General features: G+C 41.2%; 1 protein-coding gene across 1 annotated transcript in view; it reads right to left on the reverse strand.

Annotated features, from left to right (window-relative positions):
- TRPM6 (transient receptor potential cation channel subfamily M member 6) overlaps positions 1 to 19,394 on the reverse strand; it is a 193,416-nt gene that overhangs the window by 141,070 nt on the left and 32,952 nt on the right. Inside the window, exons 5-7 of the mRNA XM_033440262.2 lie at positions 13,050 to 13,263; positions 7,631 to 7,755; positions 3,041 to 3,212 (exon numbers count right to left, since the gene is read on the reverse strand). Of these exons, the coding sequence (XP_033296153.2) occupies positions 3,041 to 3,212; positions 7,631 to 7,755; positions 13,050 to 13,263 (511 nt within the window). The remainder of the gene's footprint in view (positions 1 to 3,040; positions 3,213 to 7,630; positions 7,756 to 13,049; positions 13,264 to 19,394) is intronic.

The following is a 19,394-nucleotide window of genomic DNA, read 5'->3' on the forward strand; positions in this document are numbered from 1 at the left end:
TCAAATATCTCATTCAGTCTATTTAATGGCTTTGACATTATACTTCTTTCCTTTTCCACATATCTCCACTTCCTTATTATTTTCTCCCTATCACTAAAAATCAGACGTAAGATACACCAACTGATAGTCATAGGGTTCTTTTAACAACATTGTCCTGTAAAAGCTAAATGAAATGGTGACGATGGTTTATTAAGGCATAAAAGTAATAGAAGAAAATTTAGATGAAAATGCCATTAATTATAGAATTATTGAAACGGATGGAAAAAACAATTTTTAAAGAGAATCTCATATCCTATATAATGATATACTATGCAGTCATTAAATATGTGCTCAGATATGCTTACTGATATGGAAATATATCCATGTTTAGTGGAAGAGGAGGGAAGGCTACAAAAGATATTATATGATCCCAGTGTTCATTTTTAAATGTTGCTCTGTGTGTACGTAGAAAATTTCTGAAAGCATACAGGTGAAAAAGTTAACAATGGTTATTTTTTATAGTAAGATTACAGAAAGCTATCTCTTCCTTCTATGTTTTCTTTCTTTATCTGAATATGAGAGTATGTAACACTTTTATCATCAGAAAAAGAAATCAGTAAGGGTATTCTGCAGGAGAGGGGAAAATAATTCAATTTCTGTTAGATACATCTTTTTTAAAGCAATAACTAATCTTCACAAAAATAAATATATTTATGATTGTTTTCTACAAAAAGGATCTTACTGATGCTACTAATTAAATTTGTTTAAAAAAAATCGTGAAGTTCTTTGCTGACAAATCTCATGAGGGAGCTGCCTCTACTCCTGGCTCCCAGTTTAGGCAGGAATACAACATTACAGCTCCAATGAAAGGCTCTTAGAATAGGCATCCCAGGAAAGGGCTCTCTTCTCCACCAAGACTTGCATTACGAAGACATACAGAGCTGATCCTATTCTTTCCATCCTCAGAGGCTTACAGAACAGGAACTGACACTGGCCACATTTCAAAGGGATTTCTACAGCAACTTTATGAAGTCATCCTTTTTTTTTTCTTATTTTTGGTAAGTGCTTTCTGCGAACATCAAGGATTTGCCAGGGACTCCAAGAAGCCCGGTTGAAAAGAAATGAAAGAAATCAAGAAAATATTTAATTATTGTCATTCCATCCAAGTAAATCCATTTATAACCACATCAAAGACAAACACAAATATGGCAGAAAGCCTCCCTAGTGAGCACAGGAGGTATGAAGATCAGCTTTGATACCTACGAATTTTGGGCTTGTTGGGGTCTGTTTTCATTTGTCTTTCCTTTCTCTCTTTTATTCTTCCTTTCTTCTTTCCTTCCTTCCTCCCTTCCTTCTTTCTTTCTTTCTTGTGTGTGTGCATGCATGCGTGTGTGTATGTGTGTGCGTGTGTGTAAGTGGTTTATTGTTTTTGCTGTTTTCCTGTCAGTTCTCCAGAGAATAATAAATATTACCAATCCACTGAAATTGACTCCACATTCTCTCTCCATGGACAGCAAAACCCTCCCAATAAATCCTAAATTTTAAGGACTTTGAAAGTAGAAATGTAGAATGGCATATGGCGATATGCAAGCTCAGGGCTCTTTTCATTCATCAGGGCTGTTTTCACAAATGGAGAATCAGCAGGAAATAAGAAAGACTAAGAAAGACTTTGCTCTCCTGGGACACACATCATAGCGCTGCACAGAATCCCTGAGCACAGGTGGTGAGCCCAGGTCATCAAAGGCAACAGGACATTTCAGGTAACTGGCATTTCAGAGCCCTGCAGGGCCCTCGCTTCAGGGATTCTCCTTCAGGGCAATCTCTGACCTGCCCTCCTTCTCCGCTCCTCTGTGGGTGTCCCTCCCCACTAGCCACCCCCACCCTGTAGAGGACCACATACCTGCTCCTCTCTCCCCCTTCCTGACCTAAATAAGCCTCCAAACTTCATTCACACTAAGCTCTAAATGACTGGCAACAATTCCCAGAGTCCCTCTCTCTACCCCCACCCCAACCAGCAGACAACCCCCTGTACCAAAGGAGAATAAAAGGAAAGAAAGAAACACATTTGTTGAGGACATGTTATGTACCCAATACTATTCTGAGCACACCTAACATATTTTATCTCCTCTAATTCTCACAACAAAAGGTACAGGTAGACAGTTTCTTCTGTCTTGTATTAAGAGAACAATTTGACAGATGTTAATTTCATCGCCCAAGGTCACAGGCAGTAAATAGGGCTTTGATCCATCTGACCTCACTACATCTGCTGCTTCAGGGAATCTGGGCCAAAAACTCAAAGGATGTTCAGCATTTTCCAGCCCAAAGTCAAAGGTTTGAAGAAGACCGAGCCTCCTGAGAATCTTCCTATTCCCTGGCATCTCCGCTTAAAGGGGAGGAGTAGTCTGCGGAAGATTTAACTCACCAAAAGAGGCAGGGGCCACCTTCCACTGCCCTGGAGGCAGAGTCTCCATTTCTCCAGGCAGCGTCCAGCCCTCTTCCTCCCTTTAAGGATTCCCACCTCTCCACCCAAGGACACTCACTGATTTTGCCCCCCACTCCTCCTCCTTAGGCACTACCAAAGCACCACTGCCAGCATGTCACAGCAAACCTTCAAAGGTCCCTATTTCTAAAAGTCCTGATTTCAACCCCTTCCCTGACTGAAGCCGCCACACCCTCCTAGAAATGTCATCTTCCCTGACTATCAAGGCTCACAGCCCGCTCTTCTCAGGCTAGTCTCTTCTCGGCTTTTCAGCCACCCACATTCCCAAATCAATTCTTTCTCTACTTTTTCCCCTCTATCCATCCAAGCCTAAGGACTCCCAGAGACTCTGCTAAATTCTCCACTCTGACACCTCCCCTCTGCTGTCCCGCAAGATCCCTTCCTCTCTTCTGTCACCCACAATTTCGTATCCTGCTTTCTTCTCACTGAGGGTTCACAGGTGTTAACTTAAGGCATGGGCCGGCTTGGACCTCTCTACCCTGTACAGATGGCAATGGAGCACTTTGCTCCACAGCAAGGCCCCCAGCCAGGACCTGTTGGTTGAGCCCCTGTGGTACTCACGGCTGTGTATTTTCTGCAGAGAGAGGTACTTTTCCAGGTTCCTCCTGAGCTTCATCTCATTGCCATACTTGCCCACAGTGCCATCATCGGACAGGATGAAGTGGGAGTGCATGCAGTTGAGTGTGGTGAGTTTGCTGAGGGGGTTGCCCAGAGTCTGGTACAGGCACACCACCTGCGAGACAGCGAGGACAAGAGACGGTCAGAGCTTGAGATCCTTCCCAGGCCGACTGCTCCAAAGGCCTGTCTATGTACTACAGAGTTCCTGTCCAGGTCAAAAAGTAGTACTTGCTACCAAGAGCAGTGCTTCTCAAGCCATCTGCGGTGAAGAATCAATTTCAGTTTTCTTATTTCTTATTTTTTTATGGACAGATAGGTAGTCCCCTAACGCATGACTAGTATGCGGCTTGTACGACACGAGACTCACAAGTTCAACAACACTCGCACACACAGCAAGATAAGCACGCTTACCGTATGCTTGGATGTCACAGCACCGTCACATGGCTAAAAACGGTTCCATATATTTATTTTCAATTTCTGTACTTACCTTGTCTCAGATCATTAAAAAACAGTTCAAGGATCTGCACTGGTACACAGACTGCATCACTATCCAGAAACTATGCCTTTTAATAGATCTATTCCAGAATAATATTTGGACACTGATTATTTTTTCTCGTATTCCAAATGAAGTGAAAAGTAAATGGAGATGCATTCATTCAATATAAAATATCCAGATCTTTATTAATATTTGCTGATTCTTCTATAAGCTACTCCAATTCTCATTTGTTTTTAGAGAGGAGAGAACAGTACAGTCATTGGTACCTGTGGGGGATTCGTTCCAGGACCACTCGCGGATACCACAATCCACGATGCTCTAGTCCCTTATATAAAATGGCACAGTATAGTCGGCCCTCAGTATCCGCTGGATCCGCGGTCGGCTGAATCCTTAGGATCCACTGTCAGTTGATTCCTCAGATGCGGAATCCACAAATAGGGAAGGCCAACTGTGTTTGGAGTCAAAGGGCCCAAGTTTAAGGCTAGGCTCTTCTACCTTCTAACTTTAACTCTGGGTAACACCTGCTTCCTTTCTCAGGCTTATTTTCCTCATGTATAAGTGATGATAATAATTCCTATAGCAGAGGGTTGCTGTGAGGCTTTAAAGAAATAATGGGGGCTTCCCTGGTGGTGCAGTGGTTAAGAATCTGCCTGCCAATGCAGGGGACACGGGTTTAAGTTCTGCTCTGGGAAGATCCCACATGCCGTGGAGCAACTAAGCCCGTGCGCCACAACTACTGAGCCTGCGCTCTAGAGCCCGTGAGCCACAACTACTGAAGCCTGCACACCTAGAGCCCGTGCTCTGCACGGGTGGCTCTAAAGCCACTGCAATGAGAAGCCCATGCACGGCAACAAAGAGTAGCCCCACTCGCCACAACTAGAGAAAGTCCGCGTGCAGCAACGAAGGCCCAACACAGCCAAAAAAAAAAAAAAAAAAAAAAAAGAAAGAAATTAAAAAAAAGAAGAAATAATGGATGTAAAAAGCACTACAAACGTTACAAACATTAGTATTTAAAAGTTACCTTTATAATCCCTAAGCATGACACTGAGGCCAGAAACCAAAAAGAAAATGATTGATAGATTTAACACATATTTTTTACACATGGAAAGATGTTCATAAATGATACAAATTAAAATCTGGGAAATGCAGCACACATGGCAAACAAAAATGTTAACAGAATGAATTATAATACAAAAGGTCTTTCAAAATATAAAAACTATGCTTAAAATGCATAAAAACCACATGGAAAGATGTTGAACCTCACTAGTAATCAGAGAAACGTACATAAGAAAAATTAGGTGTTATTTTATACCTATCAGAATGGCAAAGTTTAAAAAAAGCCAGAATACCTGAAGCTGGAAATGGTACAGGGAAATGGGCACCCTCTTACCCTGTTGGTAGGAATGTAAATTGTTACCACCTTTGTGGAAGACAATTAGTCACATTTTAAAAGTTACATACCAACTGGTCCAAACATTCTACTTTGAGAATAACTTCTAAGGAAATAAGTGTTTTCAGCTAGTTTCAAAAATATATGTGTCTTATCACAACATTAATATCATTTTTTGTAAAAGTTAAAAATAGAAAACATAAATGGACAATACAGAGGGATGGTTAAATAAATTATGGTACTTTAGTACAATAGAACTTTATCAGGCATGAAAAATAAAACTGCACCCTTGGCTCTCAGAATGTGGTCTCTTAATACTATTTCCCACTAAAAACAACCAGCCATTTCTCTAGGAGCAAAAATTATATACAATGAGCCAAGAACATTTTTTTCATACTAAAACACAAGGAAGCAATGATAAATGACTAGAATTGTGTTAAAAGGACTCAGGAGACAACTTGAAAGGCTCCACTGGCCACAATGGGACAATATGAGCATGATAAAGAATAATAACTATATTAGAATCATGGATTAAAACATACCAAATATGTTTAACTTCATGAATCAGAAAAAAAAAAACAACAACAACTCACTGTTCACCTTGGGGGATGGTAGATAACCAACTCAATGCTTTGAAAACTGGCAAATAAAGAAAGAGAATCAAATATTTATTCTACCCTTTCCCATACAACTGTACCACAAGGTAAACCAAGCAATTGAGGAGAAAATGTTTCTCTTTATAGAGTATTTAAGCTAATAAATGAAGAAAGAACACTATAATTAAATATTAGCATTTTTGCAACCCTGTTGAAATAATAAATCTAGGCAATGACATCATAAAAAGAGAGAGGATGTTATGTCACAAGGGAAGGACACATCTCCTCCTAGGGCATAAACCTGTACAAAAAAACCTGAATCTGATCATACCTTTGGATCAAACTACCAATTTACAAGAAAGACAAAAGACAGAGAAATAGGCTAAATGCTGCTACAAGAGCTTAAATCTGCAAAATCCAAACTGTGGGAAACTCTTTAGGAATGACCCAGTTTCTTCAACAAATACATTGAAACAAACAAACAGAAAACAAAAAAGGAGATGGTGGGAAAATCCAGAGATCAAAAGTGACTCAAGGAAAAAAACTAAGTGAATGAAGAGACAAATCAACCCATCACAATGTAGGGGAATTTTTTGGATAATGAAATCAAACAACTGAAAAATTGAGACAATCAGAAGCTTGAACACAGACTGGATATTTGATGATATTCAGAAATTATTGTTAATTTTTTAGGTACGAATATGGCAATGTGGTTATATTTTTTAATTGGCCATATACTTTAGAAATAACTACTAAAATATTTACCAATGAAATTATTTGATGTCTGGAATTTGCTTCAAAATAATGGAGGGAGGAGATGGAGAATGGATGAGGGACTAAACTAAACAAAATTGGCTATGGGTTCATAACTGTTGAAACCGGGAGAAGGGTACGAAGGAGATGATTATTCTAATCTCTCTACTCTTTAATGTGTTCGAAATATTCCAAAATGAAAGTTAAAACAAACCATAAGCATGTCTATATTAACTGACATAGAGAATTAATTATGTTAAATAGTTAAGCTGAAAAACAGATTCACAACAATACGTTTCTGTTGTTACTTTTTTAACACAAAAACTTTTTTTTACTATACATACATACGCACACATAGAAAAAAATTCTGGAATGATACACACCAAAATATTAACAGTGGTTATCTTTCTTCTTCATACCTTTTGTAATACTTGAGATACCTACCAAAAGTATACATTAGTCTTATAAACAAACTTAGACAAGTCCGTCCCTTTAGAATCATTCTGGCTACTGTGTTGGGATCAGACCTTAATAAGAGACATGGATGAGAGTAGGGAAGGCTATTACAATCATCCAGGTGACAGAAAATAGTGGCTTAAACCTGCTCAGTAACAGTGGAGGTAATAAGAAGAGGTCAGATTCCAGATAGATAGATATATTTTTTAAAATAAATTTATTTATTTTATTTATGTTTATTTTTGGCTGTGTTAGGCCTTCGTTGCTGCGTGTGGGCTTTCTCTAGTTGCAGCGAGCAGGGCTACTCTTCGTTGCGGTGTGCGGGCTTCTCATTGTGGTGGCTTTTCTTGTTGCGGAGCATGGGCTCTAGGCGCATGGGCTTCAGTAATTGTGGCACACAGGCTCAGTAGTTGTGGCTCATGGGCTCTAGAGCGCAGGCTCAGTAGTTGTGGCGCACGGGCTTAGTTGCTCCACGGCATGTGTGATCCTCCCAGCCTAGGGCTCGAACCCGTGTCCCCTGCATTGGCAGGCATATTCTTAACCACTGCGCCACCAGCGAAGCTCCCAGATATATTTTTAAAGTGAAGCTAAGATAATTTACTGGTGGATCGGGTTTGAGGCACGAGACGGAGATCATTCCAGGATAAGTTCAGGGTTTTGGCTTGAGAACTGCAGGACAAGATTGTCACTTTCTAAGATAGGGTAAGGGAGGCAGCAGGAAGTCAGGAGTTTATTTGGGGTGTATTACATTCAAGATGCCTACTAGATATCCGGATATAGTGCTAAGCTGTCAACTGGATACATGTTTATCTCCTTCTGTTGTGAAAGGATTGTCTACTTACATCTCTTCCAATAAGATCTGTCCGGTTCTCAATGACACCCCAAGGAGGGATTCCAACTGTCCAGATTTTTCTCAAGGACTGGGAGGAATGGGCTTTCAGGGCATCCCCAACATGTTTGGACACACCTATGAACAATCAGTTTAGAGGTCAAACTTTAACTCACAAATCATGCAAAACACTGCGACTGCCGGAAAGAGACAAGTAGACAAGCATATGCAGCAAAAGACCGTTATCAGGGAAAGTTGCTGGCACAGTGGAATTAATTTCTGATACTTTGACTTGCTCTACTCCCTCTTGACACCTCCTTCTCCTATCACTGACCTTTCTACCTGAACAATTCTCCTCTCCCTTTGAGAAATTTCTGCTTACAACCTCAGTTCTGCCCCTATTCTTGCCTGACCAGAACATCCTGTAAACCCACCCCTGACATCATGAATGTTCTAAGTATTTTTTTCTTTAACCTTCTTGACTGTCCCAGTAAAACATCCTGAAGGTCCTTGCTTCATTGAGGCAAATTAATTTAACAGCTTTATATTCATAAATATTCCAGAACTAATATATTAGTGTTTGCCTTTCTGGGACTAATAATAATAACAATAATAGCCAACACTTACTGAACTCTTAACTACACACCAGGTGCTTTTTTAAGTTTTACACGCATTTACACTTCAAGTAGGAATTTTTTAAGTCTATTTTATAGGCAAAAATTGAGGCACAAGGAAGTTAAATAATTTGCCCAAGGTTATAGAGCTGGTAGTTTGTACAGTTTGGATTCCAATCCAGGATCTGACTTTTCTTTTTTCAACAGACTTTACTTTTTTAAAAAATTTAATTTTATTATTTTTTATACAGCAGGTTCTTATTAGTTATCTATTTTATACACATCAGTGTATACATGTCAATCCCAATCACCCAGTTCATCCCACCACCACCACCACCACCCCCGCCGCTTTCCCCCCTTGGTGTCCATAAGTTTGTTCTCTACATCCGTGTCTCTATTCCTGCCCTGCAAACTGGTTCATCTGTACCATTTTTCTAGGTTCCACGTGTATGCGTTAATATATGATATTTGTTTTTCTCTTTCTGACTTACTTCACTTTGTATGACAGTCTCTAGATCCATCCACATCTCTACAAATGGCCCAATTTTGAATGGATAAAGAAGACGTGGCACATATATACAATGGAATATTACTCAGCCATAAAAAGGAACGAAAATAGACTTTACTTTTTTAGAGCAGTTTTAGATTCACAGCAAAATTGAGCCAAAGGTACAGAGATTTCCCATATACCCTCTTCCCTACACACTTACAACCTCCCCACTGTCAACATCCCCTACCAAAGTGGAACATTTGTACAACTGATGAACCTACACTGACACATCATAATCATCCAAAGTCCACAGTTTACATTACATTAGAGTTCACTCTTGGTGGTGTACATTCTATGAGTTTGGACAAATGTATAATAACATGTATGCACCATTAAAGCATCATACAGAAGAGTTTCCCTGTCCTAAAAGTCCTCTGTACTCTGTCTATTCATCCCTCATTCCCCCAATCCTTGATAACCACTGATCTTTTTATTATCTCTATAATTTTGCCTTTTACAGTATGTCATATAGTTGGAATTATGCAATATGTAGCCTTTTGAGATTGGCTTAATCTGCCTTTTAGCAGAAATAGAGTCACAGACATAGAGAACAAACTTATGGTTACCAAGTGGGGAGGTGGTGGGTAGGATGAATTGGGAGATTGGGACTGACATACATACAGTACTATGTATTAAATAGATAACTGATGAGAACCTACTGTATAGCACAGGGAACTCTTCTCAATGCTCTGTGGCAACCCAGATGGGAAGGAAAGCTAAAATAGAGTGGATATATAAATATACGTATGACTGATTCACTTTGCTGTACAGCAAGAAACCAACACAACATTGTAAAGTGACTCTACTCCAATAAAAATTAATTTTAAAAAAATTTGCCTTTTAATCACAAACACTACATTACGCCACTTACTCTTTATATGTACAGTCTGACTCTGTATGTGTCATTAGCACAGGAAAAAAAAAAAACAACAAAGCCCTGCATGTTGCATGCATCTAATGCGTAGCACCTAAATCACTTCCTTCTCTCTGGAATCCTCCCCTCCAGACATCTTTTGCCCTTTTCCCAGTCATTTTCTAAAATTGGGGTTCTGGACCACAGAACACACATCAATACCAATAGAGATTCAGATCCATAGGTTTGGCACGCGTTACCAGCATGTGGTGGTGATCGTTTGTCAGCAGCCCACATGTGATCTTAATACATATTATCTGCTAAGACTCTCTGTAAAACCAGATCTGACAATATCATTCCCTATTCATTCTTCTGTTCAAAATCCTTTGAGGGCTCTCTGCTACATAGAGAATAAAACCTCAGCCCAAATAACATGGCACCCAATCTGGCTCCAGTCTCCCTTGCTGCCCCTGTCCTCTGCCACACGGCACATCCAGCTAGCAGCCTTATCACCTCTTTCTACACATGCCTTAGTCTCCAGCTGTGTACCTTGCCCTGAACTGCCACCTCTGCCTAGAATGCTTTTTCCTACCCTTCTCTCAAGGCCAACATTAAGTGCTACATCCTTCACCAAGCTTTCTTCTCAGGTTCCCTCAGTTGGAACTGGAATTTGTTTTCCTCTTCCTCTTCCTTTTACTTCCAAACACTTCCTTTGTATCTCAACTATGACCCATTCAGCATCGATTTTGGGTTAGTTGCTTACTCTCTGTTTGTTACAGTCACCCACTTCATCACTAAACCTGGGGTCCATATCTTACTCACCTTTCATCCACAGCATCTATCCAAATGCTTTATACACAATAGATTCTTAAAGGCTTCTGGCATTCAATTTAAATAAATGTAAAAAATTCATGCCAAATAATGTTCAACTACAGCTGAGAAGCATCTCAAGCATAGGTTGAAGCTGGTAAGCAAAGCTTCTCAAATTTAAATGTGTATAAGAATCACCTGGGGAGGTCATCAAAATGCAGATTCTGATCCCACCAGTCTGAGGAGCCCGATATCTGCCTTCCCAACAAGCTCCTAGGTGATGCTGATGTTGCTGGTCCAGGGACCACTTCTTGAGTAGTCAGGACCTAAGGAGCTGAGGCTGAATCAGGTCAGACCCTGATTATTGTTTAAGGAAGCTCCAAGTATACCTCATTTCTCAATTTTTTTGTTCATATGAACTATTTCAATAGTCTTCACACCATTATATTTGTGTTCTTTAACTGGCCCTAATCTAAAATATTTTTTTCTTAAAAAAGCAATAAGTAAAATAAAGCATGTAACACAATTAGTTATTCAAAGAAAAAAACCATGCCCAAGTTCACCTTTTTCTTAACTCTACAAAACTTCCCCATCCACCCTCTTTTTTTTACTGGAAATAAAGTAAGTACTACACATTGGACTTAGAACTCTGCAACCTTTGCTTTTTTCTAAGAATGTGAAACAGTAATTATCTCAATGAAATGTACCAGAGAAACTACCAGGTTACCCATTAGTGACAAGACGAATTCCTTGGTTTTATTTTTATTTTGTTTTTTCAATCACTTGCTTCCTTCATTCCTTTTTAATCAAAAGAAATTATTCATTACATTAGTACCCGTTGCTCAGTTCTTAGACATATGTATAGGCCCTAGCCTCTACCTCACAATCAGGTAGACTCATCCTAACCTAACCTGTAAGGCAAAATATAAACGTGCTACAAGTGCTACAGGCAATAAACGCTATAGAAATTAAGAAACAAGAGCGAGTTGAGATAGAGAATGCTTCCTGGGTATGTTGGCATCTAATGTAGATCCTAAAGGTCAAGCAGAACTTAATAGGAAACATTGGCTAGGATATCCCAAATCAAAAGAGGAAGAAGTAAAGGGAAGATGGAAAGCCACAGGTGTGATACTGTGACTTATAATAATATATATTTGGTCTGTTAGTGACACAGAGCTCCTTAAAACCTTGGAATTTCCTAAGTGGTGAGAGTGACAGAGGTGCCTTCTGTTACGTTAATGAGGCAACTTTTGGACATACTGATGGGGGCTGGTTGCCAAGGGAACCAACCAACCACGTGACTAGAGGGTAGGAAATTTCAGTCTCACCCTCAACCATTGGGGAGGGGAGAGGAACTGGAGATTGAGTTCAACTATCAATAGCCAATGACTTAATCAATCGTGCCCATGTAATGAGGCCTCCATAAAAAAAAAAAAAAGAAAGAAAGAAACAGGGTTCAGAGAGCTTCCAAGTGGGTAAACACATGGAAATGGGAGGAGGGCATGAAAGTTCCGTGCCCCTTCCCACATGCCTTGCCCCATGCATCTCTTCAATCTACCTGTTCCTGAGTTACATCCTTTTATAATAAACTGGTAATTTAGTGAGTAAACTGGTTTCCTGCATTCTGTGAGCTGCTCTAGCAAATTCATCAAACCCAAGGAGGGGATGGTGGGAACCTCTGATTTATAGCCAGCCAGTCAGAAGCACGGGTAACACCCTGGACTTGAGACTGACATCTGAAGTGGGGACAGTCTTGTGGGACTGAGCTCTTAACCTGTGGAATCCGTCGCTATCTCCTGGTAGACAGTAATTCAGAATTGAGCTGAACTGTAAGACACTCAGCTGGTGCAGGAGAACTGTGGTGTGTTGGGAAAGAACCCACACATGAGAACTGGTGTCAGAACTGTAACATATTAGTAACAGATTAGTAAGAGAGGAGTTTGTGAAGTCAGTAATCCTCAACCCTGGCTGCACATTAGATACCCTTCAGCAGCTTCACCCTGAAAAACTCTAATTAATCTGGGGTAGAACTTGTGCATCTGTATTTTTGCAAAGCCCCCAGATGATTCTCTAACATGCATACAGTTCATAAACACTGATGCAAAAGAGTAGGGTTAGAGGTTCAGGGGCTACTAAATGAAGTCCTTGAATGTCAGATTTCAAGAAGTATGAAAGAGTCAGTGACAGAAACAAGTGCCAGTTATGTAGTTAATCATCTCCTCATGCCCCATACACTCAATGCAGTTGTTGCACATGTCACTGATTTCCAATTCCTGAGAACCTGACCATGGTGAGTTTAGCTCACGTCTATGCCCACACACTACCTCACCACAGTCCAAAGCTCATGAAAACCTATTTTCTTTGCCAGACGTTTACCCAAAGTTACATTAAAATAACATATTTTAACAATGGTAAAAATACATTCCAGGAAAGGTCTAGGATTCTTCTGCGTTTCTTTTCCAGTCACTACACTTCCAGTCTTTCTCACGCTACCACATCTCCTGGGAGCACTGCAGAGCAGAGGTTAGGTGCTATACTGCCTGATTCACAGTTAAAAAGAAGGAATTAAAAACAAAAACAGACTGAAACAGGGAATGTGCCTTACCGGTATTAATGCCTTCAGTTATTATCCATGCTCCCGTTGTCTCTGCAGCTTTGACCAAACCTTGGCTGAAGATCTCTTTGAGTTTGGAGGGCATCTTGAAGTTCTGGATGCCCCCGTGGACAGAGATCACCAGCTTTGGCAGTTCCATCTTCCACTCTTTCAACATTAAATGTAATAGATGATCCAACTTTGTGTCATAAGAAGTTCTAATATACTGGAAGATATGCATATACACATATACATAAAATAGTGGAAAATACCTGCCACGTCACAGTAAGCACACAGCAGGGCAACTGAAATGCCAAAACTTGAAAGAAAATGTCTAGGATCTCTTTAAAAGTCCATCTTCATATAATGGAAATATTTACTTCGAAAAGATCCCACACCCCCTTTAAGTTCCTTCTGAGAATTACAAGTCACCATAGGAAGGCTTCCTCTGGTTTTCAGGGTTAGTCTACCAATGTTCTCTGGAAGGTCTGAGGTAAGGCAGAAATACTTCAAACTGGCAAAAATCACTACACCAGAAAACCCATTTTAAAAAAGTTTTAGAAATAAGTGAAATGAGGCTTTCTCATAAATGCTATGGCTTTTAATTTACTGGACCATTTCACATATTTGCATAATTTAAATTAAGATCCAGAAGCATGTTCATTTATTTTAAATTTTACATTCTAACCATTTCCTATATATAGCATCTCTCTAAAAACTTCTTTTCCAAAATAAATACTTTTCATAAGAGAGTCAATGTAACCAAAAGAAAAGACGGAAATCAGGCAGCTCCAGAATCATTTTGCATTTTGCCCAAGATTATAGTGTATGGCTGGCTTTCTTTTCCCAGCCAATGCAGCCACATACAGACTGGTAAAATCATATTGAGATGAGTGTGAGCCAACCAACAGCAAGAATAAGTCAGATTTATAGGATAAGGACCATAGGAAACCATGAGTTTATAAAACTATAGCAAAAACAACCACAGGTAGAGATCGCCATAGATATGCAAATAGGAATTATCACATTGTCCTCCAGAACGTGATAGTGATTTAAAACAACTGTGTTCATCTTTGAAATTCTTAAAACATAATCCCTTTATTTCATAATTAAAATATTAGAATTTCTGACATGAGGATGGTGCAGCCATCACAGGATGTAGTAGAAAGAATCTAAGGGTAACTAGGATTCAGCTTACAAGTGAGAAAACTGAGTTGCCACGGCTTTATCACATATTCAAAGAGTAGGAAAAATGCAAGTTGACCTTTGTGAAAGGGTTCATGTTGCCCCGAATGATGAATAAGGGCAGAGGAGGCAGCTCTGGTTTAGTTCTCCTTCTCTCTCTCTCAGTTCTTTCTCCCAGGTAGTCCTCCCTTTCAGTTATAAGTCCTTTTAGTCCTAGAAGATACTTCTTGAGATTTCAGGATAACACCTTGATCAACTAAATTATCAGCACTAGACTCTTTTCTTCCAAAGGCCAGCTGAAGACGGTGCTAAGGTTTTATGACTCTCTCCTTCCCCTCCTCCTCCTTTATCATAACTCACCTCCAAACCTCTGTGGAAGGAGGTGGGAGGGATAACAACTAGAAAGGGAAATGCAGCAGAGGGGATGAGTAACCAGCTCTCCCAAGCTCTCCTGCTGTGCATGCTAAACCTGAAGTGCAATTCCAGGCTGAAATAGAAGGGTAGCCTCTTCTGAGAGATCAAATAAAATGCATTCAGGCACAGAGGATGTAACAGGAGCCTAATGCTAAGCATAAAACGTATTAGTGATCAGATCTGTCTAAACATGTTTTCAGTTTTCCTAAATGTACCATATTCCCCCTTGGCCTTCCCACAAGCTATTCCTCACACCTACAGTGGTCTTACCCTTCTGTCTCACCAGACACCAAACACCTCACTCATCTTTCCCATCTCAGCTTAGCCATCCCTACTCTCAGATGGCTTCCTTGACACATGCACACCACCCCAGAAAAACAGGAGGAGTTCCCTTTTCATTCTCTCAAAGAACCCTATATTCCCCTTTCCCAGCATCCCCACCGTCTGGGGTAATTGTATATTTATTTCCTGTTTCCCTCACTAGACTGTAAGAAATGTTAGTACACAGAACATATTCTCTTTGGGGCATAGCAAAGTATGGGCAACTGATAAAGATCTGTTGAATGGATTAAAAAAATGAGTAAATGAAGATGATTATAAACAAACATAAAAGCAAAAGGAAGAAGATGAACAATTAAGGGAAAAATTACATAAAGAGTTCTATGAGAGTCAGCTTCCAAAAAGGATTGGAGGACAGTTTTCTTGCCAACTAAAACAAACAAAAATCAAGGCACAGTTAGATGCAAGTGGATTAGTAATCAGAAATGTCGATTAATGTACAATTATATTATGAAACCTTATTATGATTGCACTATTAAGAACAGTTCTTCAAATCCTTTTAACTGATGATGCACTGCAGGACACAACTGATTCTGAGCTTTCCTGAGGTAGGCTCCCCCTGTATTTTCCCCAAGGAAAGCTGCCTCTAATAAGGCAGTGTACAGTTAACAAGGTCAATAGAAAACAGCTGAGAGACAGCTGACCTGTCAATACTATGTGAATCACATGTAAAATTACTATATTAGGGACAGGAGAAAAACTGGCCTGTAGAGCCCAGCACTATCATTCAGGGGGTACAGAAATTTCCCCATTTTCTTCCTGAGAAAAGGCTCTCACAAGGGCATAGCAGGCACCAACAGCCACAGGTTAAGTAAGTTACTGGGAATTGCTATAGCCGTGGTCAGGTGAAGTCTGTTCTTCGGTAGTAACCTTTGTACATTCCTTAAGAAAAGGGAAGCCGTTTGGCAACTGCCTCATGAGCAATAAGCCATTCTCTTCTGCAGAGGGCATAACCTGGCTGAAAGAAGTCAATCAAAGAGCTGGCCACACCACACCTGGGTAAGGTATCATGCCCCTCAGACATAAAAGAAAAAGAAGAGTCAGGTCATTTTTGTCAACAGGTAAGTAACACGGATCGCCTTTGCAATAAAACCTGGTCATCTGATCATCTACACTTAGAAATACAATTTGGAGATACATTTGGAGGTTATAGCCTCTGTTAAAAATCAGCAAAATAGGAGACCTCCAAGATGGTGGCGATCACCTTCCTCCCCACAAATACATCAAAAACACATCTACATGTGGAACAACTCCTACGGAACACCTACTGAACGCTGGCAGAAGGCCTCAGACTTCCCAAAAGGTAAGAAACTCCCCACATACCTGGGTAGGGCAAAAGAAAAAACAGAGACGAAAGAATTAGGACGGGACCTGCACCTCTGGGAGGGAGCTGAACTTCACTGGCGGAGACGGAGGGTGGCGGTGGGGAAGCTTCCGAGCCACGGAGGAGAGCACAACAGGGGTGCGGAGGGCAAAGCGGAGAGATTACCGCACAGAGGATCGGTGCCGACCAGCACTCACCAGCCCTAGAGGCTTGTCTGCTCACCCACCGGGGCGGGAGGGGCTGGGAGCTGAGGCTCCAGCTTCGGTCGGAGCGCAGGGAGAGGACTGGGGTTGGCGGCGTGAACACAGCCTGAAGGGGGCTACTGCGCCACGGCTAGCCGGGAGGGAGTCTGGGGAAAAGTCTGGACCTGCCTAAGAGGCAAGAGACCATTATTTCGGGGTGCGCGAGGAGAGGGATTCAGAGCACCACCTAAAGAAGCTCCAGAGACGGGTGCGAGCCACGGCTATCAGAGCGGACCCCAGAGATGGGCATGAAACGCTGAGGCTGCTGCTGCCGACACCAAGAAGCCTGTGAGCAAGCACAGGTCACTATCAACACCCCCCTTCCGGGGAGCCTGTGCAGCCCGCCACGGCCAGGGTCCCGAGATCCAGGGACAACTTCCCTGGGAGAACGCACGGCGCGCCTCAGGCTGGTGCAAAGTCACGCTGACCTCTGCCGCCGCAGGCTCGCGTCGCATTCCGTACCCCTCCCTCCCCAACCCCGGCCTGAGTGAGCCATAGCCCCCGAAGCAGCTGCTCCTTTAACCCCGTACCGTCTGAGCGAAGAACAGACGCCCTCCGGCGATCTACACGCAGAGGCGGGGCCAAATCCAAAGCTGAGCCCCAGGAGCTGTGAGAACAAAGAAGAGAAAGGGAAATCTCTCCCAGCAGCCTCAGGAGCAGCGGATTAAATCTTCTCAATCAACTTGATGTACCTGCATCTGTGGAATACCTGAATAGACAGCAAATCATCCCAAAATTGAGGCGGTGGACTTTGGGAGCAACTATAGACTTGGGATTTGCTTTCTGCATCTAATTTGTTTTCATGTTTGCCTTAGTTTAGTATTTAGAGTTTATTATCGATGGTAGATTTGTTTGTTGATTTGGCTGCTTGCTTCCTTTTTCATATATATATATAGATTTTTTTTTTACTTTTTCTCTTTCTGTGAGTGTGTATGTGTATGCTTCTTTGTGTCATTTTGTCTGTATAGCTTTGCTTTTACCATTTGTCCTAGGGTTCTGTCTTTCCATTGCTTTTTTTTTAGTACAGTTTTTTTTTTCTTTTTTTATTTATTTTTGGCTGCCTTGGGTGTTCGTTGTTGCACGCAGGCTTTCTCTAGTTGCGGCAAATGGGGGCTACTCTTTGTCACAGTGCGTGGACTTCTCATTGCGGTGGCTTCTCTTGTTGTGGAGCATGGGCTCTAGGCGCACGGGCTGCAGTAGTTGTGGCATGCGGGCTCAGTAGTTGTGGCTCACGGGCTCTAGAGCGCAGGCTCAATAGTTGTGGTACACGGGCTTAGTTGCTCCGTGGCATGTGGGATCTTCCTGGACCAGGGTTCGAACCCGTGTCCCTTGCATTGGCAGGTGGATTCTTAACCATGGCGCCACCAGGGAAGCCCTTTAGTATAGTTTTTAGTGCTGGTTACCACTGGTGGATTTGTTTTTTGGTATGGTTGCTGTCTTCTTTCTTTCATTCTTTATTTTTTTATTACATTTAACTTTTTTTATTTTAAATACATTTCTTTTATTTTAATAACTTTATTCTATTTTTTTTCTTTATTTCTTTCTTTCTCCCTTTACTTCTGAGTGGTGTGGCTGACAGGGACTTTGGGCGCGGGCCGGGTGTCAGGCCTGGGCCTCTGACGTGGGAGAGCTGAGTTCAGGACATTGGCCCACCAGAGACCTCCAAGCTCCATGTAATATCAAAAGGCAAAAACTATCCCAGAGATCTCCATCTCAACACAAAGACCCAGCTCCACTCAACAACCAGCAAGCTACAGTGTTGGACACCCTATGCGAAAAAACTAACAAGACAGGAACACAACCCCACCCATTAGCAGAGATGCTGCCTAAAATGATATTAAAGTCGCAGACACCCCAAAAGACACCAATGGATGCGGTCTTGCCCACCAGAAAGAAAAGACCCAGCCTCATCCACCACAACACAGTTACTAGTCCCCTCCACCAGGAAGCCTACACAACCCACTGACCCAACCTTAGCCACTGGGGGCAGACACCAAAAACAATAGGAACTATGAACCTACAGCCTGTAAAAAGGTGACCCCAAACACAGTAAGGTAAGCAAAATGAGAAGACAGAGAAACACACATCAGACAAAGGAGCAAGTTAAAAACCCACCAGATCAAACAAATGAAGAGGAAATAGGCAGTATACCTGAAAAATAATTCAGAATAATGATAGTAAAGATGATCCAAAATCTTGGAAATAGAATGGAGAAAATACAAGAAACGTTTAACAAGGATCTAGAAGAACTAGAGAGCAAACAACAAATGACTAACAACACAATAAATGAAATTAAAAATTCTCTAGAAGGAATCAATAGCAAAATAACTGAGGCATAAGAACGGATAAGTGACCTGGAAGATAAAATAGTGGAAATAACTACCACAGAGCAGAATAAACAAAAAAGAATGAAAAGAATTGAGCACAGTCTCAGAGACCTCTGGGACAACATTAAACTCACCAATATTCAGATTATAGGGGTCCCAGAAGAAGAAGAGAAAAAGAAAGGGACTGAGAAAATATTTGAAGAGATTAGTGTTGAAAACTGCCCTAATACAGGAAAAGAAAGAGTCAGTCAAGTCCAGGAAGCACAGAGAGTCCCATACAGGATAAACCCAAGGGGAAACACGCCAAGACACATATTAATCAAACTATCAAAAATTAAATACAAACAAAAACATTAAAAGCAGCAAGGGAAAAACAACAAATAACATAGAAGGGAATCCCCATAAGGTTAACAGCTGATCTTTCAGGAGAAACTCTGCAAGCCAGAAGGGAGTGGCAGGACATATTTAAAGTGATGAAAAGGAAAAGCAAACCTACAACCAAGATTACTCTACCCAGCAAGGATCT

The sequence above is a fragment of the Orcinus orca genome, chromosome 6 (genome assembly GCF_937001465.1).
Source record: "Orcinus orca chromosome 6, mOrcOrc1.1, whole genome shotgun sequence".
In the NCBI taxonomy this organism is placed as follows: Eukaryota; Metazoa; Chordata; class Mammalia; order Artiodactyla; family Delphinidae; genus Orcinus; species Orcinus orca.